Raw genomic sequence first — 27,403 nt, 5'->3', positions numbered from 1 at the left:
ATTGGAGGCAACGGACTTCATGGCTTCAAAATCAGGACATACTTGCAAAGTTATTTCAGCATGGATCCGAGAAGCACTCACACTATCAAAGAGGAAGGCATAGAGTGATAAATGGATAGATAGATAGATAGATGCTCTGTGAACATTCAGAAAGAAGAGTCAGAAGAAACAAACAAGGAGACATTTTCTTAACAGCCAGCCCAGGAAGAGCCCCAGACCCCGGGCAGGGAGGAGAGGGTTAAATCCTTTCCTCTGCAGTACAAAAGGAAAAAAGAGTGTGCGGAAAGATTAGGATTTTTGCTTTTACAATGGGAGCTGCAGAAGCGTAGGGAAGAAGCTGTAGAAAAAAAAAAAAAAAAAAGGGGGCGTCTCCCCTTTAATGACTTGCAGAGATTGAGAGAGAGAAAGAGAGAGTCCTGGGACAGAATCAGAAAGAGAGAGAGTGAGAGCGCGAGTTGGCAAGTCCGTCAGTCTGTCTCTGCGAGCGGAGAACATCTTTGCTGCACAGTGATTTGCATTGGGGGAGAGACGTCAGCTGGCTTCAGACCCAAGGGGGACACCGGACCAGGTTACCTAGATTAGGACTAAGTGAGCGTTGCCCCTCCCTGCCCCACCTCTAAACGGGAATGTCTCGGCGAAAGCAGAGGAAACCCCAACAGTTAATCTCCGACTGCGAAGGTCCCAGCGCGTCTGAGAACGGTGAGTGCCTGGGGCGGGCTGGGAGAGCCCTGAGTCCCAGCCTGTGGGGGTCAGGCCGGGGCAAGGGGAGGGCACCCGGGCCAGGGGTGGAAGCAGGGGGAGGATTTGGTCTTTAGGTGGTTGCAGGGAGTTAAGGATATGACCTGTTCAGGGGAGAAGCTCCACTTGGCTTTTCTGGGGATTGATTGTTTGTGTTTTCCTGGCTGTTTTTCTTTGGGTGCAATGGAGTTTTCAAACTGGCTCTGTCTCCCCACCCAAGAGTTTCCCCCCTGGTCCCTCTCTGCCCACTGGCCTTTGTGCCGGTTGCTAAGTTACGTCCTCAGACCTGAAGACCGTCTCTTAGGGGTGAGATCCCCCACACACACACACTTTTTTTTTTTTCTTTCTGGAGAGTTGGGTTGCAAGAGAAAGAATTGGATAAACGCGAAAGTTCCCCGAGGGAAAAGAGAAAAAAGTTTCTCATTGTTGGGCTGAGCAGATCAACACTCCCAGGGGAAGTCGGAGTTTGTCTGGTTTGGCATGTGTATTGGTGTCACCTGGAAAATAGGTCTGGATAAGAGGTTTCAGTTTTTGCTTCAGGCTAAATTTTTTAAGCATGCATTAATATAACAATTAATATATGCGTGTGCTTTCCCCCACCCCACCCCACCCCCAGAGCACTGCTCAGCTCTGACTTCTGATGGTGTGGAGACTGAACCTAGGACTTTGGAGCCTCAGGCATGAGAGGCATATCCATTATGCTGTCTCCCCCACCCATGTGTGTAATTAAAATATATTTACTTAAGCGCACGTGGCGCAAAGCACAAGGACCAATTGGTAAGGATCCCTGTTCGAGCCCCGACTCCCCCCCTTCTGTCTTCCCCTCCTCTATTTCTCTCTGTCCTATCCAAGAAAGATGACAATAATAACTACAACAAAAGGGATAAATAAATATTTAATATATATATTTTTTTCTTATTTGTTGAATAGGGAAATAAAGAGGGAAGGAAGAGATAGCAAGAGACACGCATACACATGCAGGACTGCTCCACCCAGGTAGGGACCAGGGGCTTGAACCCAGGTCCTTGCACTCTGTAATGTGTGCACTCTACCAGGTGCCTATGCATGTGATTTTATGAAGATATTATCATTTATCTTTTTTTTTTTTTTGCCTGCAGTACAGGCACTAGGAATCCACTACTTCTGGTGGCCATTTTTCCATTTTATTGAATACAACAAAAGAAGTTGAGAAAGGAGGGGAAGATAGAGAGGGAGAGAGAGACACCAGCAGACCTGCTTCATGGCTTGTGAACTGTCCCCCCTGCAGGTAAGGAGCTGGGGGCTCGAACCCAGATCCTTGCACTTCATACTATGTGCTTTTAATCAGTGCACCACTGCCCAGCCCCCTCATCTATCTTTTTTTATTTTTAGAGGGATAGTTCTTTTAAGTATTTTATTTTATTTTTGAGAGAGATGCAGAGAGAGAAAGACAGAAACACCAGAGCACTGCACAGCTCTGGCTTATGGTGGTGCGGGGGATTGAACCTGGGACTTTGGAGCCTCAGGCATGAGATTCTCTTTACATAACCATTATGCTATCTACCCCCACCCATCTATTTTTTTAATATTAATTTGTTTATTCCCTTTTGTTGCTCTTGTTGTAGTTATTATTGTTATTGTTATTGATGTCGTCATTTTTGGATAGGACAGAGAGAAATGGAGAGAGGAGGGGAAGACAGAGAGGGGAAGAGAAAGATAGATACCTGCAGACTTGCTTCACCGCCTGTGAAGCGACTCCCATGCAGATGGGGAGCCGGGGGCTCAAAGCAGGATCCTTATGCCGAACCAGAATCCTTATGCTGGTCCTTGCACTTCGCGCCACCTGCACTTAACCCACCGCGCTACCACCTGACTCCCCTCATCTATCTTTTTTTAAGTAAATAATTTCTTTAAAAGTGTATTATCTTTATTTATTTATTGGATAGAGACAGTCAGGAATTGAGAGGGAAGGGAGTGATAGGGAGAGAGACAGAGAGACACCTGCAACACTGCTTCAACACTTGCAAAGCTTTCCCCCTGTAAGTGGGGACTTGGGGCTTGAACCCAGGCCCTTGCACATAGTAACATATGCACTCAACCAGGTATGCCACTACCCAGGCCAGTTAATAATTTTCTTTATGAGAAGGGAAATTATTCATGTCTATATATATCCCAGTAAGAGATAGACAACATAGCAGATAAAGTATGGAAAGGTTGTATTGTGCAAAAAAATCTCAGAAATGGCTAGATGGATAGTCAGAGCAAAAGCCATGGGCTGCTGGCAGTCATTTCATCCTGTAATTGAGGCTGTGAGCATATCTAGGGTTGAGTCCAAGTGTTAGGTTCATCCTTAAGATCAGGCAAATTGGGAACAGTCAATGGTATGATTACATATGTGCACACTGAGAAAAGTCCCAGGTCAGGAATAAACTATTGTATTTATTTAGAAAACAGATGATTTACCCAACAGTGTCACGTAGGGGTATGGAAGCACAATGGTCCAGAAATCAGACTTTCAAGATTCAAACCTTGACAACTTGGTTAGCTTTGTGATCCAGGAGGTTTACTTTGCCTGTCTCTGCCTGGAGTACTCATTAGTGAAACAAAATAGAATGAATGTGCTTGATTAGTTTATTTTGCTAGGTGTGTGTGCGTGTGTGTGTGTGTGTGTGTGTGTGTGTGTGTGTGTGTGTGTGTGTGTGTGTGTGTGGTGTGTGAAAGAGAGAGAGAGGTGAGACTGCTCAACTCTGGTTTACAGAAGTGCTAGGGGTTGAACCTGGGTGCTCATAGCCTCAGGCAGGAAAGTCTTAGAAAGCCACTATATCTCCACAGATCAGCAGCTCTTTATGAACTGATAGCCATGAAAAGCTCTCACATATGTATTTATAGTGCCTAAAAAATTAATTAATTAAATTTACCTTTCCATTCCCCATTGGGGAAAAAAAAAAGACATTTGAGATAAAACCAATGATTCACATGCACCTTGGCAGACAGACCGTGTTTGGGGTAGAACACCTCCTTCTATTTGGAGGGAATCGCATTGTGCCCATATTGAGAGGTTTCTGGTGGTGGCATTCCTGCCTCCTGGGACACATTAGCCTCCATAATGCCACTCCAGGCCGGATGTTTCCTCCTGCTGCTCGACAGGAGACTTCCCCTGGAGTTCCAGTGCTGCCTTACAGTCCTGCTCCCTGCTGGTTCAATTGTGGAATGATTCTGATTCCCCTCCCCCCCAAAAAATAAAAGAATCAGGCATCCTCTCCTCTCCTTTCCCCAGTCTTCCAAGTCTGCTCAACCGTGCCCTATACCTCTGCTGAGGAAAATCTTCTGTGAAGAAACCAAAAGAAATCTTTTACAATTGCCCTAAATGGAGTCCCAGACTCTCCAAGCTGCAGTTCCCACTCTGGACTGTAAACACTCACTCAGAGGCACGGGGTGCTGCTCCAGAGCCATCCACACACAAACAAGGCAGTTGGGATTTTGATTGATTGATTTTTTACTATTATTGGAATGAGACACAAATTGAGAAGGGAAGGAGAAGTAGAAAGGGAAAGAGACAGAGGGACACCTGCAGCCCTGCTTCAACACTTTTGAATATTTTCCCCCTGCAGGTAAAAGATGGGGAGTCGGGCTATAGTACAGCGGGTTAAGCACACCTGGCACAAAGTGCAAGGACAGGTGTAAGGATCCCGGTTTGAGCTCTCCCCCCCCCGCACCCCCCCCCCCCCCCCGTGCTTGCAGGGGAGTCGCTTCACAGGCGGTGAAGCAGGTCTGCAGGTGTCTGTCTTTCTTTCCCCCTATCTGTCTTCCCCTCCTCTCTCCATTTCTCTCTGTCCTATCCAACAACAATGACATCAACAACAACAATAAAAAAGGGCAACAAAAGGGAATAAATAAATACTTTTAAATATTTATTTATTTATTCCCTTTTGTTGTCCTTGTTGCTTTTTATTGTTGTAGTTATTATTGATGTCGTTGTTGCTGGATAGGACAGAGAGAAATGGAGAGAGGAGGGGAAGACAGAGAGGGATAGATAAATTTTTTTTTTTAAAAAGTTAGAAACATAAGTGTAAGGAGCAACGAAGAAGGAGTGAACTCTGGGGATCTGCTATATAATCAAAACTAAAAAAGGCTACAAGCTTTCTGACTGATCAGAATTTGGAAATGAAAGATTTGGGGTTCCTTGCATGACCTGGAGTGCCATTGTAAGAGATACCATCTGTTCAGTCTTTTTGTTTAAAGATTTATTTATGAAAGAGATGGAATACCAGATAGGATGCCTCTGAACATATCACTCTGATGCAGAGTGACGCTGAGATTGACCACATGACCTCATGCTTGAGAATCCAGCACTTTACTTGCTGGGCCACCTCCTGGACCAATTTTAAAAATATTTTGTTTACTTGAGAGAGAGAGAGAGAGACCAGAGCACTGCTCAGCTTTGGCTTATGGTAGTGCTGGGGACTGATCTTAGGACCTTGGAGCCTCAAGCATGAAAGTCTCTTTGCATAACCACTAGCTGTCTCCCTAGCCCCCAATCACTTGTTATATCTGATATTTATATGGCACCCCCAAGATGTATATTTGATTAAATCTAAAATTCCTTCTTGGGCTGGAGAGCTAGCTCCCTGGGTACGGCGCCTATGTTATCATGCTCTGGACTCAGGTTGGTGCCTAAGCCATAGGAGGTGCTATGGCAACAGAGGAAGCATCAGTACCATAGTGGAGCTCATAGAGAGAGCTCACTCTCTCTCTAATAGACCACTTCTGATTTTCAGCTTCCTGATTTGTCCTTATAGTCTAAAGTCTTATAAAAAACACATTCAGGGGGAGTCGGGCTGTAGTGCAGCAGGTTAAGCGCAGGTGGCGCAAAGCACAAGGACCGGCATAAGGGTCCCGGTTCAAGCCCTGGCTCCCCACCTGCAGGGGAGTCACTTCACAAGCAGTGAAGCAGCTCTGTAGGTGTCTATCCTTCTCTTCCCCTCTCTGTCTTCCCCCTCCTCTCTCCATTTCTCTCTGTCCTATCCAACAACAACAACAACAATAATAATACCTACAACAATAAAACAAGGGCAACAAAAGGGAATAAATAAACAAAATAAATATTAAAATATGTTTTAAAAATACATTCAGGGGCAATAAAAAATAAACTTTAAAAAAAGGAAAGGAAAAGTGTGGTCCGAGAGGTGGCACAGTGGATAAAGCATTGGACTCTAAGGCATGAGGTCCTAAGTTCAATCCCCCGCAGAACATGTACCAGAGTGATGTCTGGCTCTTTCTCTCTCCTCCTATGTTTCTCATAAATAAATAAATAAAATATTAAAAAAAAAAAAAAAAGGAAAGGAAAAATGGCCACCAGGAGTAGTGGATTTGTCATGCAGGCACCAAATCCCAGCAATAACTGTGGTGGCAAAAAAGAAAATAATAATAGCCATGCAACTTACTTGGATGATGCGCTGCTTTGCCATGGGCATAACCCAGATTTGAGCCTACTCCCACCACACTGAAGGAAGCTTCAGTGCTGTGGTCACTTTTGCACTCTGCCTTTCTGTTATATATATATATGTTTCCTTTTGTTGCCCTTGTTTTATTGTTGTAGTTATTGTTGCTGTTGGATAGGACAGAGAGAAGTGGAGAGAGGAGGGGAAGACAGAGAGGGGGAGAGAAAGACAGACACCTGTAGACCTGCTTCACCAGTCCTTGCGCTTTGCACCACCTGTGCTTAACCCGCTGCGTTACCGCCTGACTCCCTGCCTCTCTGTTTCTGTCTTAAAACACACACACACACACACTTATTTATTTGAGAGAGAGGGAGAGAGCTGTCACTCTGGTATATATGATGTCAGGGATTGAACTCAGGATCTCATGCTTGAGAGTCCAACAACTTATCTACTGTGCTACCTACCTCTCAGGCTTCCCAGAAGGGACTTTCTTGTTCTTCATGTCCCCAAATTAGATTTCTTCTTAAAAATTTCTTTGATGTACCTGTGAAACTACATAAAGCATCATAAACACTGTAGTTGTCACTATAATTTTCATGAGTCTTTCTGTTTGTTTTTTAAATATTTATTTATTCCCTTTTGTTGCCCTTGTTTTTTTTTATTGTTGTAGTTATTATTGTTGTTGTTATTGATGTCATTGTTGGATAGGACAGAGAGAAATTGAGAGAGGAATGGAAGACAGAGAGGAGGAGAGAAAGATAGACACCTGCAGACATGTTTCACCACCTGTGAAGCAACTCCCCTGCAGTGGGAAGCAAAGGGCTCGAACTGGGGTCCTTATGCCAGTTCTTGTGCTTTACGCCACCTGCACTTAACCCGCTGCACTACTGCCCAACTCCCTGTTTGTTTTTTTCCCCTCACATCAGAGCACTACTAAGCCCTGGCCTATGGTGATGGCAGTGATTGAACCAGGGACCTCAGAGTCTCAGGCATGAAAATCTTTTGCATAACCATGATGCTGTCTCCCTGGCCCTAAGTCTTTGCCTTCTTGTAAACAATATTTCCTTTCCTTTTTTTTAATTTTTATTATCTTTATTAGATAGAGACAGCCAGAAATCAAGAGGGAAGGGGAAGACAGAAAGAGAGAGAGATAAATACCTGCAGCTTTGCTTCACCACTTGCAAAGCTTTCCCCTGCAGGTGGGGACTAGAGGCTCAAACCTGGATCCTTGCATGTTGTAACATGTGCACTCAGCCAGGTGCATCACCACCTGGCCCAATATTTTCTATATGTGATAAGCAAATGTTCAATCTTTGTTGCACATTTTAAGAATTTCGTCTCTGCAGTGACTTAACAACCACCAAGAAACAGCCTGAAAAAACCATTTTTCAGTTCTGGTTTTGCTCAGCTTCCCTAACTAGAACACCAAAGCCTAACAGAATAGTTACTGCACATAAATGATGAGAAAGAGCTAGTCTATTTAAAAACTCTGGAAAGAGAAGGAAAAAATATTTCCTGTCTCCCCTACAGAGTCTAGAGATCCAGAATAGGGAAGATAAGGGGTGTAAACAAGGAAAATAAACTAGCACATCTGGGAAATAGAGGAAATGATCAGAAACCTAGATATTTAGTGAGAAGGAGAAACCAGGACAACAGTCAAACAGATCTAGAGGGAGAAGTGGAATTGGCAGACATCAGGAGCAGCAAAGGAAGAAAAAAGTATGTGTGGGGAGTCGGGCAGTAGCGCAGCGGATTAAGCGCAGGTGGCGCAAAGCGCAAGGACCAGACTAAGGATCCTGGTTTGAGCCCCCAGCTCTCCACCTGCAGGGAAGTCGCTTCACAAGTGGTGAAGCAGGTCTGCAGGTGTCTATCTTTCTCTCCTGCTCTCTGTCTTCCCCGCCTCTCTCCATTTCTCTCTGTCCTAGCCAACAACAATGACATCAGTCATAACTACAATAAAACAAGGGAATAAATAATAAATATTTTTTTTAAAAAACTTCTTAAAAAAAGAAAAAAGTATATATATAGTTTTGAGGGCAAGGGCTATGTTCTCTTAATATTGGAAGTAGAAACTAGAACATCATCTCTCAGTTTATAGGCTGGAGACTTTTGATCACAGGTATCCCTCGGGTCAGAAAAATCTGTTTAGTCATGTACGTGACTAAGAATTGAGTCTGGCCCCCACTGCATTGAAGTCAAGCTGGTTATGTGGTCTCTCTCTCTCTCTGTCTCCTTTCTCTTCCTCTAAAAATAAATAAATTAATTAAAATATACATTTTTCGGTGGCCATCAAGGAGGCACAGTAGATGAGGATTGGGCTCTCAAACATAAGGTCCCGAGTTTGATCCCCAGCATCACATGTGCCAGAGTGATCTTCTGGTTGTCTATTCTTTCTCTCTCTCTTTCTTTCTTTCTCTCGTTAACTAATAAATAAATCTTTTGACATTTTTTTCTGATTAGCTAGAAGGTAACTCAGGCATATTACAGTAGACCACTACATAGAGCAGCAGAAAACATGGTTTTCTTTTCTTTTTTTTTTTTTTAAAGGATTTATTTATTAATAAGAATGATAGGAGAGAGAAAGAACCAGACATTACTCTGGTACATGTGCTGCCGGGGATTGAACTCAGGACCTAATGCTTGAGAATCCAATGCTTTATCTACTGTACCACCTCCCAGACCATGAAAACCTGGTTTTCAATCCAGCTTAGACCTGGACACTATGTCACCCTGTGTAAGGCTCTTTTCATAAGGCTTCAAGTTTTGTCCTTTAACATTTGCTAACACTCACTGCTAATATCTGTGGAGCATTTACTGTTTTCCAGGTACTATTTTAGATGCTACATATTCCTTCTTAATGTCACCTCCATTTAAAAGACTTTTCCTTTTTAAAATGATTTTTTGGGGGGCTGGGCAGTAGCGCAGCGGGTTGAGCTCACATGGCTTGAAAGCACAAGGACTGGTGTAATGATCCCAGTTCCAGCCTCCGGCTCCTCACCTGCAGAGGGGTTGCTTCACAGGCGTTGAAACAGGTCTGTTGGTGCCTATCTTTCTCTCCTCCTCCTCTCTCAATTTCTCTCTGTCCTCTCCAACAATAACAACAACAACAACAATAAACAACAAGGGCAACAAAAGGGAAAAAACAGCCTCCAGGAGCAGTGGATTCATAGTGCAGACACCAAGCCCCAGCGATAACCCTGGAGGCAAAAAACAAACAAACAAACAAACAAAAATTTAATATGTATTTATTTAGTGAGAGAGTAAGAACCAGAACATCACTCTAGCACATGTATTGCCAGGGATCAAAACTAGGACCTCATGCTTTAGAGTCTAGTGTTTTATCCAAATGCCAGACTGCAAAAGAATGTTCTTATTGGGAGTCGGTTGGTAGCGCAGCAGGTTAAGCACACATGGCACAAGGGCCACTGGTTGGAGCCCCGGGCTCCCCACCTGCAGGGGAGTCGCTTCACAGGCGGTGAAGCAGGTCTGCAGGTGTCTGTCTTTCTCTCCCCCTCTTTGCCTTCCCCTCCTCTCCCCATTTCTCTCTGTCCTATCCAACAACAACAACATCAATAATAACTACAACAATAAAACAACAAAGACAACAAAAGGGAATAAATCAATAAATATAATTTTTTAATCTTAAAAAAAAAGAATTTTCTTATTGGGAGTGGGCAGTAGCGCAGCGGGTGAAGCACAAGTGGTGCAAAACGCAAGGACCGGCTAAAGGATCCTGGTTTGAGCCCCCGGCTCCCCACCTGCAGGGGAGTAGCTTCACAGGTGGTGAAGCAGGTCTGCAGGTGTCTATCTTTCTCTCCCCCTCTCTGTCTTCCCCTCCTCTCTCCATTTCTCTTTGTCCTATCCGACAATGATGACAGCAACAACAACAACTACAACAAAAAAAAGGGGCAACAAAAGGGAAGAAATGAATAAATAAATGAAATAATAAATGAATAAATGAAAAAATAAATAAATTTTATAAATGAATAAATAAATTTTAAAAAGAATTTTCTTATTGTGGGCATATATACCAACGCTTACCATTTTCAGATAGTTACCATTGTAATTGCACAACTCACTTGCAGTAAGCACATTCACAATGTTGTGCTACCATTACTATTAACATCTTTACAGCTCTTTCATCTTGCAAAACTGAACCTCTAGCAACCACCTCTAGGAGGTGGTATAGTGGATAAGGCATTGGATTTTTGTGCATAGTTACCAAGTTCAATTCCTGGCATCTCATGTATCAGAGTGATACCCTGGTTCTCTTCTCTTCCCTTTTGTTAATAAAAAAATAGATAAAATTAATATATATCCGGGAGTCGGGTGGCAGTGTAGCAAGCAGGTTGAGCGCACATGGTGCAAAGCGCAAGGACTGGCGGAAGGATTGGCATAAGGATCTCAGTTTGAGCCCCTGGCTCCCCACCTGCAGGGGATTCGCTTTACGGGTGGTGAAGCAGGTCTTCAGGTGTCTATCTTTCTCTTCTCCTCACTGTCTTCCTCTCCTCTCTTCATTTCGCTCTGTCCTATCTAACAACGACAACATCAATAACAACAACGACATCAATAACAACAACAAAACAAGGGCAACAATAGGAAATAAATAAAAATTAAAAAATTAATATATATCCACTAAACAATAACCTTCCCAGACCTTAGCAATCACTATTGTTCATTCTGTCTTTAGGAGTTTTCCAGTTGGTGGCCCAGGAGGTGGCACAGTGGATAAATGTGTTAGACTCTCAAGCATGAGGTCCCATGTTCAATCCCCAGCACTGGGGATGTCTCAGAGTGATGTTTTCTCTATCTGACTCTCTCTCTCCAACATTAATAAATATTAAAAAAAAAAAAAGAATTTTCCACATAAATCACACAATCTTTGTCCTGTTTATATCTGGGCTATTTAGCATAATATTCTCAAATTCATCCATTATTATAGTATGTACCCAAATTCCATTCCTTTTTTGTTTCCTTCATTGGGAGATTAATGTTTTACATTTGACAGTGACTACAATAGTTTGTACATGCATAACATTGCTCAGTTTTCCACATAACAGCACAACCCCCACTAGGTCCTCTGTCATCTTTTCCAGGGCCTGTACTCTCCCCACCCCCACCCCAAAGACTTTTATTTTAGAGCAATATACCACCCATTCCTTTTTTATACCTACACCTCTCATTTTAATTTTATTTTTCGGTGCCATAAATCGAACCACAAGTTTCAGAGAAACCAAGAAACTCCCAAGTTTGAAAGTGCCTGGAGGAGTGTGCACAGTACCTTGCACAAGGATCCAGGTTCAAGCCCCCTGGTCCCTACCTTCAGGGGGAGAAGCTTCATGAGCAGTGAAATAGTACTCCAGATAATCTCTTTATTTCTCTCTCTTTTTTAAATTTTATTTATTTATTTTTTATTTTCCTTTTTGTTGCCCTTGTTATTATTGTTGTTCCTGATGTTGTCGTTGTTGGATAGGACAGAGAGAAATGGAGAGAGGAGGAGAAGACAAAGAGGGGGAGAGAAAGACGGACACCTGCAGACCTGCTTCACTGCCTGTGAAGCGACTCCCCTGCAGGTGGGGAGCCAGGGGCTCAAACCAGGATCCTTAGGCTGGTCCTTGCGCTTTGCGCCACCTGCGCTTAACCCGCTGCACTACTGCCGGACTCCCTATTTTTCCCTTAAATCTTTATTTATTGGATAGAGACAACTCAAAATTGAGAGAAAGAGGGTGATAGAGAAGTAGAGAGACAGAGAGACACCTGCAACACTGCTTCACCACTTGCAAAGCTTTTCCTCCTGCAGGTGGGGACCAGCTGGGGGCTCGATCCGGGGTCCTTGTGCTTTGTAATGTGCACTCAACAATTATGCCGCTACCTGGCCTCCTCTTTCTCCTTCTCTGTCTCCCCCCACCTCTCTGTTTTTTTTTAACTTTTTAAAATGTTTTTTTTTAATTTTTTAACGTTTTATTTATTTACTTATTTTTGTATAGAGATAGAGAGAAATTGAGAGGGGAAGATAGGGAGAAAGAGACAGACACCTGCCACCACTCCTGAAGCTTTCCTCCTACAGGTAGGGACCAGGGGCTTGAGCCTGGATCCTTGCACACGCTTAACCAAGTGCGCCACCACCTGGCCCCCTCTCTCAATTTCTTTCTGACCTGTCAAATTAAAAATAATTAAATAGGGAGTCGGGCGGTAGTGCAGTGGGTTAAGCAGTGGGTTAAGTGCAGGTGGCGCAAAGTGCAAGGACCTGCTTAAGGATCCCTGTTCGAACCCCCGGCTCCCCACCTGCAGGGGAGTAGCTTCACAGGCGGTGAAGCAGGTCTGCAGGTGTCTGTCTTTCTTACCTCCTCTATCTTCCCCTCCTCTCTCCATTTCTCTCTGTTCTATCCAACAACGATAACAACAATAATAACTACAACAATAAAACAACAAGGACAACAAAAGGGAATAAATAAATAAATAAAAACCTGTCTCTGTCTCTTTAAAAAATAATAATAGGGTTATTGCTGGGACTCGATGTCTGTACTACAAAACCACTGCTCCTGGAGGCCATTTCCCCCATTTTTGTTGCACTTGTTGTTGCTATTGTCATTGTTGTTATTGCTATTATTGTTGTTGGATAGGACAGAGAGAAATGGAGAGAGGAAAAGAAGACAGGGGGGGAAAGATAGACACCTCAGACCTGCTTTACTATTTGTGAAGCGACCCCCCTACCCCCTGCAGATGGAGAGCCGGAGCTTGAACCAGGATCCTTGATATTGTCCTTGTGCTTCGAACCACATGTACTTAACCCCATGCACCCCCACCTGGCCCCCACCTTTATGTTTAAGATATGCCTTTTCTGAAAACATTTTTTTCACTAAGCACCAGATATACAAACTACTGTGTCTACTTGTCTATAGTGACAGGTCACAGTACATCAGAAGATGTGAGTGGCAAAAGACCATATGCCTAAAACTTGTATAAATTTATAGTGTAATGCTACTTTTTTTTTTTAAAAGATGTATTTATGGACTAGGGAGATAGCATAGTGGTTTACACAACAGAATTTATTTTTTAAAAAATATTGGGAGTTGAGCGGTAGCACAGCTGGTTAAGCACATGTGGCACAAAGCACAAGGACCGGATTAAGTATCCGGTTAGAGCCTTGGCTCCCCACCTGCAGGCAGTGAAGCAGGTCTGCAGGTGTCCGTCTTTCTCTCCCCCTCTTTGTCTTCCCCTCCTCTCTCCATTTCTCTCAGTGCTATCTAACAGCAACAACAATGAAAAACAAGGGAAACAAAAGGGGAAATAAATAAATAAATAAATAAATAATAAAAGTATTTTAGTGGTCCAGGAGGTGATGCAGTGATAAGACTTTGGACTCTCAAGCATGAGGTCCTGAGTTCAATCCCCGGCAGCACATGTACCAGAGTGATATCTGGTTCTTTTTCTCTCTTCTATTATGTCTCATGAATAAATAAATAAAATCTTTTTTAAAATATTTTATTTTAATGAGAGAGATAAAAAGAGAAAGACACAGAGAGAAACACCAGAGCACTGCTTAGCTGGACAGGATCCTTACGCTTGTCATTGCACCTGGCGCTCTGTGCTCCAAACTCACTGTGTTACCACCTGCTCCCCTGCCCCCACTGGTATTTTTTAAAGCTTTTCCCACAATTCTAATTGGCAATAAAGTTTGAGAACCTCTATTTAACTTTGCTATGTACTACCCACCTATTTTTCTCTTAGTCTCCCTAGTCTTTTCTTTTTTAAAAAATCAAATTCTTTTTATTTATTTATTTATTTATTTATTCCCTTTTGTTGCCCTTGTTTTATTGTTGTAGTTATTACTGATGTCATTGTTGTTGGATAGGACAGAGAGAAATGGAGACAGGAGGGGAAGACAGAGAGGGGGAGAGAAAGACAGACACCTGCAGACCTGCTTCACCGCCTGTGAAGTGATTCCCCTGCAGGTGGGGAGCCGGGGGCTCAAACCAGGGGCTCAAACCAGGATCCTTAAGCTGGTCGTTGTGCTTCCGTGCCACCTGCGCTTAACCCGCTGCGCTACCACCCGACTTCCTTTTTCTTTCTTTTCTGTGTGTTTGTTTTGCTTTGCTTTTTGTTGTTTGTTTTATTTACTTATTTTATTTTTATTTTAATCATTTTAATATGTATTTGTTTATTTTCCCTTTTGTTGCCCTTGTTTTTTATTGTTGTAGTAGTTATTGTTGTTGTTATTAATGTTGTTGTTTTTGGATAGGACAGAGAGAAATGGAGAGAGGAGGGGAAGACAGAGAGGAGGAGAGAAAGATAGACACCTGCAGACCTGCTTCACTGCTTGTGAAGCGACTCCCCTTCAGGTGGGGAGCTGGGGGCTCGAACTTGGATCCTTATGCCAGTTCGTGAGCTTTGCGTCACATGCTTAACCTGCTGCGCTACAGCCCAACTCCCTTTATCTTTATTTTTTTTCAGATCACTGCTCAGTTCTAACTTATGATAGTGGCTGGAATTGAACCTGGGAGCTCCAAGCCTCAGGCATGAAAGTCTGTTGTGTAAGTGTTAAGCAACAGTTTGATGGGTCACCATGTTTGGAGAGCCATTTTAATATTTTTCCCTTGTCATTTTAGCTATTTATAGATTTAAGCAAACACATGCAGGTCTTTTCTTAACATTATTATTATTATTGTTATTATTTTGCCTCAATGGTTATTGCTAGGGATCGGTGTCTGCACTACGAATCCACTGCTCCTGGAAGCCATTTTTCCCATTTTGTTGCCGTTGTTGTGCTTGTTGTAGTTGTTGGATAGGACAGAGAGAAATGGAGAGAGGAGGGGAAGACAGAGAAGGGGAGAGAAAGATAGACACCTGCAGACCTGCTTCACCACTTGTGAAGCGACCCCTGCAGGTGAGGAGCTGGGGGCTCGAATTGGGATCCTTACGCTGGTCCTTGCGCTTTGAGCCATGTGGGCTTAACCCATGGCGCTACCACCTACCTCTCAACATTATTATTTTTTAATAATATCTTATTTTATTTTATCTTATTTTATTTTATTTATTTCCTTTGCTTCTAGGGTTATTGCTGGGGCTTGGTGCTAGCATGACGAAGCCACTGCTCCTGGAGGACATTTTTTCCATTTTATTGGATAGGACTTAGTGAAATTGAGAGAGGAGGGGGAAATAGGGAGAGAGAAAGATAGACACCTGCAGACCTCCTTCACTGCTCATGAACTAGATCCCCCTGCAGGTGGGAAGCAAGGGCTCAAACCTGGATGGATCTTTGCATGGATCCTTTCACTTAGTACTATGTGTGCTTAACCTGGTGCACCAAGACCCAACCTAATATTAAATATTTTTAAAATTGGGGCCAAGTGATGGCACACCTGGCCAAGTGCACACATTACAGTGCTCAATATCCTAGGTTCAAGCCTCTGATCCCCACCTGCAGGGAAGAATCTTCACAAATGGTGAGGAAGGATTGCAGGTGTCTATCTCCTCCTCCCCTCTCAATTTCTCTCTGTCACTAATAATAAAATCAATAAAAATATATTTTTAGAAATTAATTTTCTGTTTTTAATATGTATTTATTCCCTTTTGTTGCCCTTGTTGTTTTATTGTTGTAGTTATTATTGTTGTTGTTATTGATGTCATTGTTGTTGAATAGGACAGAGAGAAATGGAGAAAGAAGAGGAAGACAAGAGAGGGGGAGAGAAAGACAGACACTTGCAGACCTTCTTCACCACCTGTGAAGCAACTCCCCTGCAGATGGGGAGCCAGGGGGCTTGAACTGTGATCCTTATGCGGGTCCTTGCGCTTTGTGCCACCTGCGCTTAACTACTGCGCTACCGCCTGACTCCCAATAAAAATATTTTTTAAAAAACCCATTAACATTTTTTTTTAAATCAAAGTATTACTCTGGCACATGCAATGCTGGAGACTGAACTTAGGAGCCTCATGCCTGAGAGACCAACACTTTATTTGCAAGAGCCATCTCTTGGGCACTATGTCCAGATCTTAGTCCTATATCCATCCCAGACTTTGCATGTGATCCAGGGTAGCTTACCTCATCTTATCTGCTATCTAGGGACACCTTTACCAATTTAGTTTATTCCTGTGTTTATGACTTCATTCCTGTCTACCTAAGAATCCTGCCCCCTTTCCAGGATAGGCAATGAGGGCAAAGGGCTGAGAAAAAGAAGGTTCCTCTTACAGATGGCTGTTGATCTGTCACCTTTCACCAGGGACTAAATTTACCTTAAAGAAGACTGCAGATCAAATTACGCATCAGAAAGCAAGTTTCATTAAAGAGCAAGAAAGAGGACAGTGTTTCTCAGGAGAAGATGAAAAGAAAAGGATTTCTTTTCTTGCCCAAAGACTTGACAAAACAGCAACTTGATATCAAATGTTCAATGCTAATTAACAAATGCTCTGTAGAAAGCCTCCATTTGATTCGCTCTCCTTTACTAAGCCAGAGAGTAAAAGGCAGGCAGGTAGGAGCCATACAAGGCCCTTTCTCTAGCACAAGAGAAACCAGACAATGTTGATGCACTTGAAAAAGAATTGAATAGGAGTCGAAATTCTCAATGCTTGCTTCACTGAATTATGGTGTGAACTTGGAAAAGTCACCTAACCTCTTCAGGTTTCAATGTCCTTATCTGTAAAAATAAGCAGCATTGCACTGAACTCTGACTTGCCATAATTGAAACAGAATTTCCTCTTCCACACTGCAAGGATAAGGCCTGGATGCATGAAGCTCATCTGTTCCAGAACCGCAATTCACAATGCTAAGACCCTTATCATCATTTAAAAGTATAAATTGGCCAAACATTTTCAATTTAAAATACAGGGAGAGCACAGGACTTGCATGCTTAAGGCCCTAAGTGTGATCCATGGCACTCAATAGTGTTCTGATTCTCTCTCTGCAAATAAATCTGTCTCTCTCTCTCTTTTTTTTTTTCTCCTCCAGAGTTATTGCTGGAGCTTGGTGCCTGCACCACAAACCCACTGCTCCTGGAGGCTATTTTTTTTCCCCTTTTGTTGCCCTTGTTGTTTTATTGTTGCTGTGGTTATTATTCTTGTCATTGATGTCATTGTTGTTGGATAGGACAGAGAGAAATGGAGAGAGGAGGGGAAGAAGGGGGGGGAGAAAGATAGACACCTGCAGACCTGCTTCACTGCCTGTCAAGCGACCCTCCCCCAGCAGGTGGGGAGCCGGGGACTTGAACCAGGATCCTTATGCTGGTCCTTGCCCTTCGCGCTGTGTGCACTTAACCTGCTGTGCCACCACTCGACCCGTAAGTCTCATTTTTGAAAAGACAGTAAACAAACTGGGAGCTAATACTGTGGATAAAGCATTGGATTCACAAGCATAAAGTCATGAATTTAATCCCCGGTATCAAATACTCCAGAGTGATGTTCTAGTTCTCCCCTCTCATTAATAAGTTAAAATTGAAAGGTCAGGTGGTGGCACATCTGTTAAACGCACACATTACTGTGCACAAGGACCCAGGTTCAAGCCCCTGGTCCCTACCTACAGGTAGAAAGTTTCATGAAGGCAGGGGTAGATAGCATAATGGTTATGCAAACAGACTGTTATGCCTGAGGCTTCAAAGTCCCAGGTTAAATCCCCTGCACCACCATAAACCAGAGCTGTGCAGTGCTCTAATTAAAAAAAAAAAAAAAAAGCGACATGAGTGGTGAAGTAGGGCTGCCGATGTCTCTCTGTCTCTTTCCTTCTTTATCTCCCCCTCTCTTCTCAGTTTCTCTGCCTCTGTTCAATAATAAATAAGATAAAAATAAGGAAAAATTAGGGAGTGGTAGCGCATCGGATTAAGTTTAAGTGCACATGGCGCAAAGCACAAGGACCGGCATCAGAATCCCGGTTCGAGCCCCGGCTCCCCACCTGCAGGGGAGTCGCTTCACAAGCGGTGAAGCAGGTCTGCAGGTGTCTGTCTTTCTCTCCCCCTCTCTGTCTTCCCCTCCTCTCTCCATTTCTCTCTGTTCTGTCCAACAACGACTACATCAGTAACAACTACAGCAATAAAACAAGGGCAACAAAAGGGAATAAAGAAATATTAATAAAAAAATCTTTAAAAAAAAGTAAAAATTAATAAATATGTTTAAAAGACAGCAAAATTTATGTTGAGAAGTATTATTACTTTGTTTCAATTAACCTCCCAAAGACTCCCCATTCATTGCCATTTACCAGTGATATTAGCTACCATCTTATCTTAGAATTCATAAGGTTAATAGCATGAAAATAAATCTAACTTTTAAAAATATTTTATGTATTTATTTATTTATTTATTAATGAGAAAGATAGGAGGAGAGAGAGAAAGAACCAGATATCACTCTGGTACATGTGCTGCCAGGGATTGAACTCAGGACCTCATGCTTGAGAGTCCAATGCTTTACCGACTGTGCCACCTCCCGGACCACTATATATTTGTTTAATGAGAGACAGAAATAGATAAAGAGAGAGACACCAGAGCACTGGTCAGCCCTGGCTTATGGTGGTGCTGGGGACTGAACTTGAACCTCAGAACTAAGGCATGAATGTCTTTTGCAGAACCATTATGTTATCTCCCCAGCCCCAGAGATCTAGCTTTAATATCTATGTATTTCAAGTTATTTTGACTATTTTGCCACTTGCACTGTAAGTTCTTTTATTTATTTATTTATTTATTTATTTATGGAACGCTTCACGAATTTGCGTGTCATCCTTGCGCAGGGGCCATGCTAATCTTCTCTGTATCGTTCCAATTTTAGTATATGTGCTGCCGAAGCGAGCACAAGTTCTTTTATTTTTAAATATTTTATTTACTTATTTTAATGAGAGATATATAGAGAGGGAAGAGGACCAAAGCACTGCTCAGCTCTGGCTCATGGTGAACCTGGGACCTTGGAGCCTCAGGCATTATGCTGTCTCCCCAGCCCTGTAAGTTCTTTTATCCAAAATATTTGTAACTCCTTCCCCATTTAAAGTCACTCAGACACACACACACACACACACACATACACACACACACGTATGTATGTAAAGAATTTTCTCTTATTAGGGTTATTGCTGGGGGCTTGGTGCCTACATGATGAATTCACTGCTCCTGGCAGTGGATTTATTTATTTTTTTTAGATTTTTAAAATTTATTTATTAATGAGAAAGTTAAGAGGAGAGAGAAAGAACCAGACATCACTCTGGCACATGTGCTGCTGGGGATGGAATTCAGGACTTCATGCTTGAAAGTCCAAAACTTTATCATTGCGCCACCTCCCTGACCGCTTTTTAAATTTTTAAAAATATTTATTTATTTATTTTCCCTTTTGTTGCCCTTGTTGTTTTATTGTTGTACTTATTATTGTTCTTATTGATGACAGCTTTGTTAGATAGGACAGAGAGAAATAGAGGAGGGGAAGACAGAGAGGGGGAGAGAAAGACAGACACCTGCAGACCTGCTTCACCACTTGTGAAGCGACTTCCCTTCAGGTGGGGAGCCCGGGGCTCAAACCTGGATCCTTGCTCCAGTCCTTGTGCTTTGTGCCACGTGTGCTTAACCGGCTGCGCTACCACCGGACTCCCGGCAACAGATTTTTTTTTTCTTGATAGAACAGAGAGAAATTGAGAGAGATGGGGGGAGAAATAGAGAGAGAGAGATGGAGAGAGATGCCTGTGGTGGTGTATCACCACTCATGAAGCTTCCCCCTGAAGATTGGGACCTGGGACTTGAACTTGGGTCCTTGCACACAGTAATGTGTACCCTCAACCAGGTGCACCAATGCTTAGCTCCTGTAAATAAAGTTTATTTTATTATTTATTCCCTTTTGTTGCCCCTTTTGTTTTATTGTTGTAGTCATGATTGATGCCGTTGTTGTTGGATGGGACAAAGAGAAATGGAGACAGGAGGGGAAGACAGAGGGGGAGAGAAGGATAGACACCTGCAGACCTGCTTCACCGCTTGTGAAGCGACTCCCCAGCAGGTGGGGAGCCCGGGGCTCGAACCAGGATCCTTATGCCGGTCCTTGCGCTTTGCACCTTGAGCTTAACCCGCTGCGCTACCGCTCGACTCCCTAAATAAAGTTTTTTAAAAAAAATATTTATTTATTCCCTTTTGTTGCCCTTGTTTTATTGTTGTAGTTATTATTGTTGTTATTGATGTCATCGTTGTTGGATAGGACAGAGAGAAATGGAGAGAGGGGGGAAGTCAGAGAGAGGAAGAGAAAGATAAGACACCTGCAGAGCTGCTTCACCGCCTGTGAAGCGACTCCTCTGCAGGTGGAGAGCCGGGGGCTCGAACTGGGATCCTTACACAGGTCACTGCACTTCGCGCCACATGCACTTAACCCACTGCGCTACCGCCCGACTCCCGTAAATAAAGTTTTTATGAATATTTACATTACTACTTTACGGAAAGGGAAGTGGTGGCATAACTTGGTGAGATTGGCCACCATGTCTCAATTTACTAACTAGACGAGAAAAGAAGATTGGAAAATCATAAGTTCACTGATGTTTGCTCAAACCACAGTAAGGATCTGTCATTTTTAATAAAAATGGACTCTTTTAGAAACTAGGAAACCTCTAAGGTTTCTACAAGGTAGAAAGGGATGCAAACAGAGCACCTGATCCAGGAAGTGTTTACACCTGCCTACCCTCCTCAACAGCAGGTATCCTATCTGAGCCTGTGAAGTCATTTCTAGGCATTCAAACAAGGTAGCACTGAAAGGACTTCAGACCCCAAGAGAGACTGCCATGTAGGCTGCCTATGTCGCACTTCCCCCATTGTTTCAGGAAGAACTCCACGAGGGTTAGAGAGCTAGGTGGGCCTCTGCAGGCCACTGTGGGCTAGCCTCTCCCCCTTAGCAGTGACTGTGTTGCAAGAAGACAATAGAGGCAGACAGGGAGGGGGCTAGAGGACCGAGTACCAAGTGTGAGATGGCTCCTTAAATAAGCGTGAACTCTCTAAATGAGGTGGAGGCTGTGGGGTAACTGGCATTCAGCTATTATTCTGTGGGAAGAGAGGGGCGGGAGTAAAGCTTAGTATTCCGCAGAGTCCTGAAATGACTCCCTTGGAATTCCTACCTTGCATCCTCACACCCTCAGAAACTTCTTTTGTGGAAGGGGTGTGTGTATGTGTGGGGGGGGTGGTGGCGGTGGTGTTGGGAGAAAGACAGGACAAGACTTGGGATGTTTTGCTATTTTGTGGGCTGCGTGTGTGTGGATGGAGGGGAGATGCTCTGGGCTGGCCCTGCCCTCCTCCTCTGGGTCCTCAGACCTCTGAAAAGATCAGGCCACCCTCTCTGGAGTCCACGTTTTCCAGGCTCAGCGGATCCTTTACCCAAAGGAAAATTCAGAGAAACCTATCGCTTTGCTTTATTGAGCAGGGCTGTTTCCCACTGTGTCCCCTTGAGCAAGAGGGGGGTGGGGTGGGGGTCAGGCTAGGGCAAAGACATTGAAGGGGGGGAGCTGACACAGGCAAGGAAAGGTGAACCCCCACTCGTGCCCCCACAACACCTGTCACTGAGCCTCCGGAAGCGCTCCTAAGGCTCTGGGCTTCACCCCCCCCAACCCTCCCCCCACTCCCCTCCCCCTCCTCCAGCTGCAGCTCCTCCCGCGCGGCTCCTCCCCCATCTCCCCTCTCCCAGCTTTCTGGCTCCAGCTCCTCCCCTCCTCCCCGCTCCCCTCCCCCGCGCGCCTCCCCGCCCCCGCTGCTCTCCAGCTCCGCAGTCCGGGCTGCTGGGTGCAGAGGCTGCCGCAGCCCCGGCGGCCAGTGCCGCCGCCCCCAACCCCGATCGCCATTGTCTCCCGCTCCCCCGGCGCTCCACCTCCCGCACAGCCATGGCGCACGAAGCAGGGAGGACCCCTCGGCTCGGGGGGCAGTGCGGGGAGTCCGCGGAACTCGGAGGAGGTGCGGTAGGGCCCCGAACCGGTCAGGGGTGGGGGCGGAAGGGACCCTCGGGGCAAGCGGGGTGGGGGTGGGGGCTTTGGATGGAACCGGTAAAAATGCAAGAACCTTTGCATAAGCCCCTGTGCTCGCCCGCATTCCTTGCGCAGGCGGCTAGCTCGGTGTTGGGGGCCAGGGGGGAGGGGAGAGCAGTAGCCTGCGCAGCCACCCCGCCCCCTCCCCCATGCAGGGGTATCTAGTGTCCAGGAGGTCAGGACTGAGCTGTGGCCTGCGTGGCCTCGTGGTGAGCTCATCTCCCCACCCCCAGCGAGCGAGCGATTACTGGGCTCGCTGTAAATTAGAGCCTCGCTAGACCATACCCGCCCCGCCACCCACGCTCTCTTGCTTCTTGTTTTCTCTCCCCAGGTGATGCCAACGAGGAGGATCACCCCCAAGTCTGTGCCAAGTGCTGCGCACAGTTCTCCGACTCGGCTGAATTCCTTGCCCACCAGAACGCATGTTCCACCGATCCCCCTGTGATGGTGATCATTGGGGGCCAGGAGAACCCCAGCAACTCTTCCACCGCTTCCGAACCCCGGCCTGAAGGCCACAGTAGTCCGCAGGTCATGGAGACAGAGCACAGCAACCTCCCGGAGTCAGGGTCCTCGGTGCCCACAGATCCCACCTGGGCCCCGGAGCGGAGAGGAGAGGAGTCCGCGGGACACTTCCTGGTTGCTGCCACAGGTACTGCAGCCGGGGGAGGCGGGGGCCTGATCTTAGCCAGCCCTAAGCTGGGAGCAACCCCTTTACCTCCAGAGTCCACCCCTGCGCCCCCACCTCCCCCACCTCCGCCCCCACCCCAAGGTGTGGGCAGCGGCCAGTTGAACATCCCTCTGATCTTGGAAGAGCTGCGGGTATTGCAGCAGCGTCAGATCCATCAGATGCAGATGACTGAGCAAATCTGCCGACAGGTGCTGCTGCTTGGCTCCTTAGGCCAGCCGGTCGGAGCCCCTGCCAGCCCCTCAGAGTTACCAGGGACAGGCACTGCCGCCTCCACCAAACCCCTGCTACCCCTCTTCAGCCCCATCAAGCCTGTCCAAACCGGCAAGACACTGGCACCTTCCTCTTCCTCCTCCTCCACCTCCTCTTCTGGCACAGAAACACCCAAGCAAGCTTTCTTCCACCTTTACCATCCATTGGGATCACAGCATCCTTTTTCTGCTGGAGGGGTTGGACGAAGCCACAAGCCTACTCCCACCCCTTCCCCAGCCTTGGCGGGCAGCACAGATCAGCTGATTGCCTCACCTCATCTGGCATTCCCAGGCACCACAGGACTGTTGGCAGCACAGTGCCTTGGGGCAGCCCGGGGCCTGGAGGCCGCGGCCTCCCCAGGGCTCTTGAAGCCAAAGAATGGAAGTGGCGAGCTGGGCTATGGGGAAGTGATAGGTCCCTTGGAGAAGCCAGGTGGAAGGCACAAGTGCCGCTTCTGTGCCAAAGTGTTCGGCAGTGACAGTGCCCTGCAGATCCACCTGCGTTCCCACACTGGTGAGAGACCCTATAAGTGTAATGTCTGTGGCAACCGCTTCACCACCCGTGGCAACCTCAAAGTGCATTTCCACAGGCACCGGGAGAAGTACCCACACGTGCAGATGAACCCTCACCCGGTGCCGGAGCACCTAGACTATGTTATCACTAGCAGCGGCCTGCCCTACGGCATGTCTGTGCCCCCTGAGAAGGCTGAGGAGGAGGCGACCATGCCAGGAGGAGGTGTGGAACGCAAACCCCTGGTGGCTTCCACCACAGCGCTCAGTGCCACCGAGAGCCTGACACTGCTCTCCACGGGTGCGGGCACTGCAGCAGCTCCTGCGCTCCCTGCTTTCAATAAGTTTGTGCTCATGAAGGCCGTTGAGCCAAAAAGCAAAGCTGATGAAAACACCCCTCCAGGGAGTGAGGCCTCTAGCATCACTGGTGTGGCAGAAAGTGGCTCAGCAACCCGGATGCAGCTCAGTAAGCTGGTGACATCACTACCCAGCTGGGCCCTGCTTACCAACCACTTCAAGTCCACCGGTAGCTTCCCCTTTCCCTATGTGCTAGAGCCCTTGGGAGCTTCCCCCTCGGAGACATCGAAGCTGCAGCAGCTGGTAGAAAAGATTGACCGACAGGGAGCGGTGGCTGTCGCCGCCTCCACTGCCTCCGGGGCCCCAACCACCTCGGCCCCCGCAGCTTCTTCCTCGCCTTCGTCTGGATCCAATCAGTGTGTCATCTGCCTCCGGGTGCTGAGCTGTCCCCGAGCGCTCCGCCTGCATTATGGCCAACATGGAGGAGAGAGGCCGAGGCCCTTCAACTGCAAAGTGTGTGGCCGGGCTTTCTCCACCCGGGGCAACCTACGGGCACATTTTGTGGGCCACAGAGCCAGTCCAGCTGCCCGGGCCCAAAACTCCTGTCCCATCTGCCAGAAGAAGTTCACCAATGCTGTCACTCTGCAGCAGCATGTCCGGATGCACCTGGGTGGCCAGATCCCTAATGGTGGCACCACCCTCCCGGAAGGAGGGGCAACCGCACCGGAGAATGGCTCTGAGCAGTCTGTAGCCTCTGGGATTGGGAGCTTCCCCCAGCAGCCATCCCAGCAGCCGTCTCCAGAGGAAGAATTGTCTGAGGAGGAGGATGACGAGGAAGAAGAGGAGGAAGATGTGACTGATGAAGATTCCCTGGCAGGGAGAGGCTCCGAGAGTGGAGGTGAGAAGCCAATCTCCGTTCGAGGTGATTCGGAAGAGGCATCTGGGGCAGAGGAGGAAGTGAGCACCGGGATGGCCACAGCCACAGCTGGGAAGGAGATGGATGGTAATGAGAAAGTCATTCCGCAGCCTTCACTGCTGCCCCTGCCGCCTCTGTCATCTGACAGCCTGGATCTAGAGCAGTCAATGGAGCAGGGAGGCAGTGAGGCTCCAGGAGGCTTGGAAGACAGAAGCAAAGCCGAGAAGAGTTCAAGCCCACCATTGGCACTTGCCCTAGAAGGGGAAGGCAGCAGCGCTGCCCTGGTGGAGGAGCTGGGCATGCAGGAAGCCATGAGAAAGGAGCTGGGGGAGAACGCTAGCAGAAAAGCCTGTGACGTGTGTGGCCAGGCCTTCCCCACCCAGGTAATGCTGGAGGAGCATCAGAAGACCCACCCCAAGGAGGGGCCGCTCTTCACTTGCATGTTCTGCAGGCAGAGCTTTCTGGATAGGGCTACCCTCAAGAAGCACATGCTTCTAGCTCACCACCAGGTACAGCCCTTTGCCCCCCACAGCTCTCAGAATATCGCTGCTCTTTCCTTGGTCCCAGGCTGCTCCCCGCCTATCACTTCCCCAGGGCTCCCCCTCTTCCCCCGAAAAGATGATCCCTCGATCCCATGAGGCTCCTTTTTCTGTACTTGCTATTCTCTGACCCAGGGAGCAGAGGCCACGAGCTTTGCAGAAGAACCACTGAGATAGATGAGCCCCCCCCTTTTTTTTTTTTGGTCTTTTTCTCTCTTTTGAGTTCTAACATGGTATGTCCGTAATGGCATTTCTCTAGTCTTCTGACCTTGGAAATACTGTGTTTATAGGGGGATGGACCCCTGAGAAGTTTTCCCTCCCTCTTCATTCATTGTACCTGAAGAAAATCAGATTCTCTACAGATTTTTCATCCCAGGGGGAAACCCTCTCCAGCCTCCCTTCTCTGCCTCCCCCACCCACAAACCCACTCTCCTTTCTCCTCTTCCTTCCCTTCTGGCAGGTGCATCTGAGCACCTATATTTGGGATGAAAGCCCAGGTCTTAAGGGGCCAGTAGTTTCCCTAGAGAGGCCCAGGGCTACTCTGCTTGGATCACCAGGTCAAACTGCAGGACGTGCCTGCCCAGTTGGTGGGGTTCCCCGGTATGGGGCCAGTATGTGGCCAAGTGACTTGCCCACCAACCCCTGGGGTTCCAGCTCCACCTCTGCTGCCACTTCAGGCCCAGCCAGCACTGCTGGTGCTTTGGGCCTGAGAACTGCTGCTGGAAAGGTGTCTTCCAGCAACAGAACAGCAGAGAAGCCAAGGAGAAGACCTATCCCCACCCCCTACCCACTACCCCCATTTTGGCCTCCTGCATCCAAGGCAGGGCCTGAGGCACCCACCATAGAAGAGAAGTAGCAAACCCTATATTCCTCCTTCCTCATGCTCCAGAAGGTGCCTGCAATGAAGATAACATCACTATCTGCATCTGGTGGCTAGCCCTACTGGGTAGGGAGAAAAGAAGGGCGTGTGACACATTTCCCAGTAAATTCATTGAGAGTCATGTTAAAGCAAAAGCAGTGGCTGGTCGGTGTGCTTCATTGTCAGTCTCCAGCTCCTCATAGCTCTTATCAGGGCCTTGCCACATCAGGAAACAAGTAGGTTTCTTGCCCAGAAGGCTCCTGTGGGATACTTCAGAACGTGAAATTACTTTGTATCTGTAACCAAATTATTGGTGAGGAGTTGAAGTTATTTGCTAAAGCATAGGACTTGCTAAGAACTATGTGAATCCGAAAGGAATATGATGTAAGGGAAGGGATCTCAAATTCTTGATAGGATGGGTCTCATGAATGTTCTTTTGGAACAAATGACCTTTAGTGTGCAGCAGTACACCATGGATCTTGGGGAAATCCCTAGCACTAGTGTGTTTCTAGTTTTAGATAACTCTCTCCTTTATCCCCTGGCCTTGTATCCTTCTCATTGTCCTCTTATCAAGACTCATTTCCTCCCCAGTTTTGCCTAGGCTTATGGACCAGGGCTTGTCTTTGCCACTGTCTGGTTCTTAGAGTTCCAGACTTTGGGAGATGAGCTCCGGGTGATGTCCTCCCTGCTTCTTCGACTAGTAATGAGATGTAGTATTTACTCTTAACATAGGATCCTTTGGAACAGGAGTGCTGAGGAGGAGAAAAGTGAGGGGGTTCTCCTACTCACTGACTTGAGTGATGGCTTCTCCTCCAAAGCTTAGGCTCCAGAGCTTCTTAACATAGTAAAATGTGACGAGCAGACAAAGGAGACATTAGTGTCATTCCCTCTTCATTAAAGGTGTTTTCACCAAATATTTGTGTTTCTCTTTATTTCATGACTGCATAGCCAGCTGGAGTGTGATACAGGCATTCCCTAACATTGAGATTCCCTTCCCACTTACATCTCCTGCCAAAGCTGAACATATGGTGTTGAAATATTTAATTTATTCAGCCTTGTCCTAAAACAACCTAAAGTGAATATAATTTCCCTGCAGAAATAGAGTTTAGATTCTCAAATGGTAAGGGGATGCCCGAGATGTGCATTCACTATCCAGGTTCTCTCTCTTTTTTTGTCTAGAACCTTTTAAAATTACTTTTTTTTTAATTACTTTTTAAAGATTTTTTTTTTAGTTTTTAT

General features: G+C 46.2%; 1 protein-coding gene and 1 non-coding gene across 3 annotated transcripts; one reads left to right on the top strand and one right to left on the bottom strand.

Annotated features, from left to right (window-relative positions):
* Nucleotides 1-377: 377 nt before the first annotated feature.
* On the top strand, nucleotides 378-27,078 carry SALL2 (spalt like transcription factor 2). 2 transcript variants are annotated; one of them, XM_007537060.3, is made up of 2 exons: nucleotides 378-699; nucleotides 22,439-27,078. In XM_007537060.3, exons 1-2 carry the CDS (start codon nucleotides 627-629, stop codon nucleotides 25,402-25,404), a joined length of 3,039 nt encoding a protein of 1,012 aa, XP_007537122.1. In that variant the 5' UTR covers nucleotides 378-626; the 3' UTR covers nucleotides 25,405-27,078. The 2 variants fall into 2 exon arrangements, with proteins under 2 accessions (XP_007537122.1, XP_016050143.1); XM_016194657.2 differs by lacking the exon at nucleotides 378-699 and adding an exon at nucleotides 21,833-22,036.
* On the bottom strand, nucleotides 18,823-18,929 carry LOC132533572 (U6 spliceosomal RNA). The gene has a single exon (XR_009545436.1). It is a non-coding gene; the product is annotated as a U6 spliceosomal RNA (small nuclear RNA).
* Nucleotides 27,079-27,403: the final 325 nt, after the last annotated feature.

The sequence above is a fragment of the Erinaceus europaeus genome, chromosome 16 (genome assembly GCF_950295315.1).
Source record: "Erinaceus europaeus chromosome 16, mEriEur2.1, whole genome shotgun sequence".
NCBI classification, from domain to species: Eukaryota; Metazoa; Chordata; class Mammalia; order Eulipotyphla; family Erinaceidae; genus Erinaceus; species Erinaceus europaeus.
The sequence above is the reverse complement of the archived record's forward strand: the minus strand, read 5'-3'. Positions and strand labels throughout refer to the sequence as shown.

Excerpts from the sequence above, each read along its gene's own strand:
- SALL2 (XM_007537060.3), top strand. The coding sequence starts at position 627 with ATGTCTCGGCGAAAGCAGAGGAAACCCCAACAGTTAATCTCCGACTGC. Across the intron at positions 700-22,438 it reads TCCCAGCGCGTCTGAGAACG|GTGATGCCAACGAGGAGGAT; the intron begins GTGAGTGCCTGG and ends TTCTCTCCCCAG.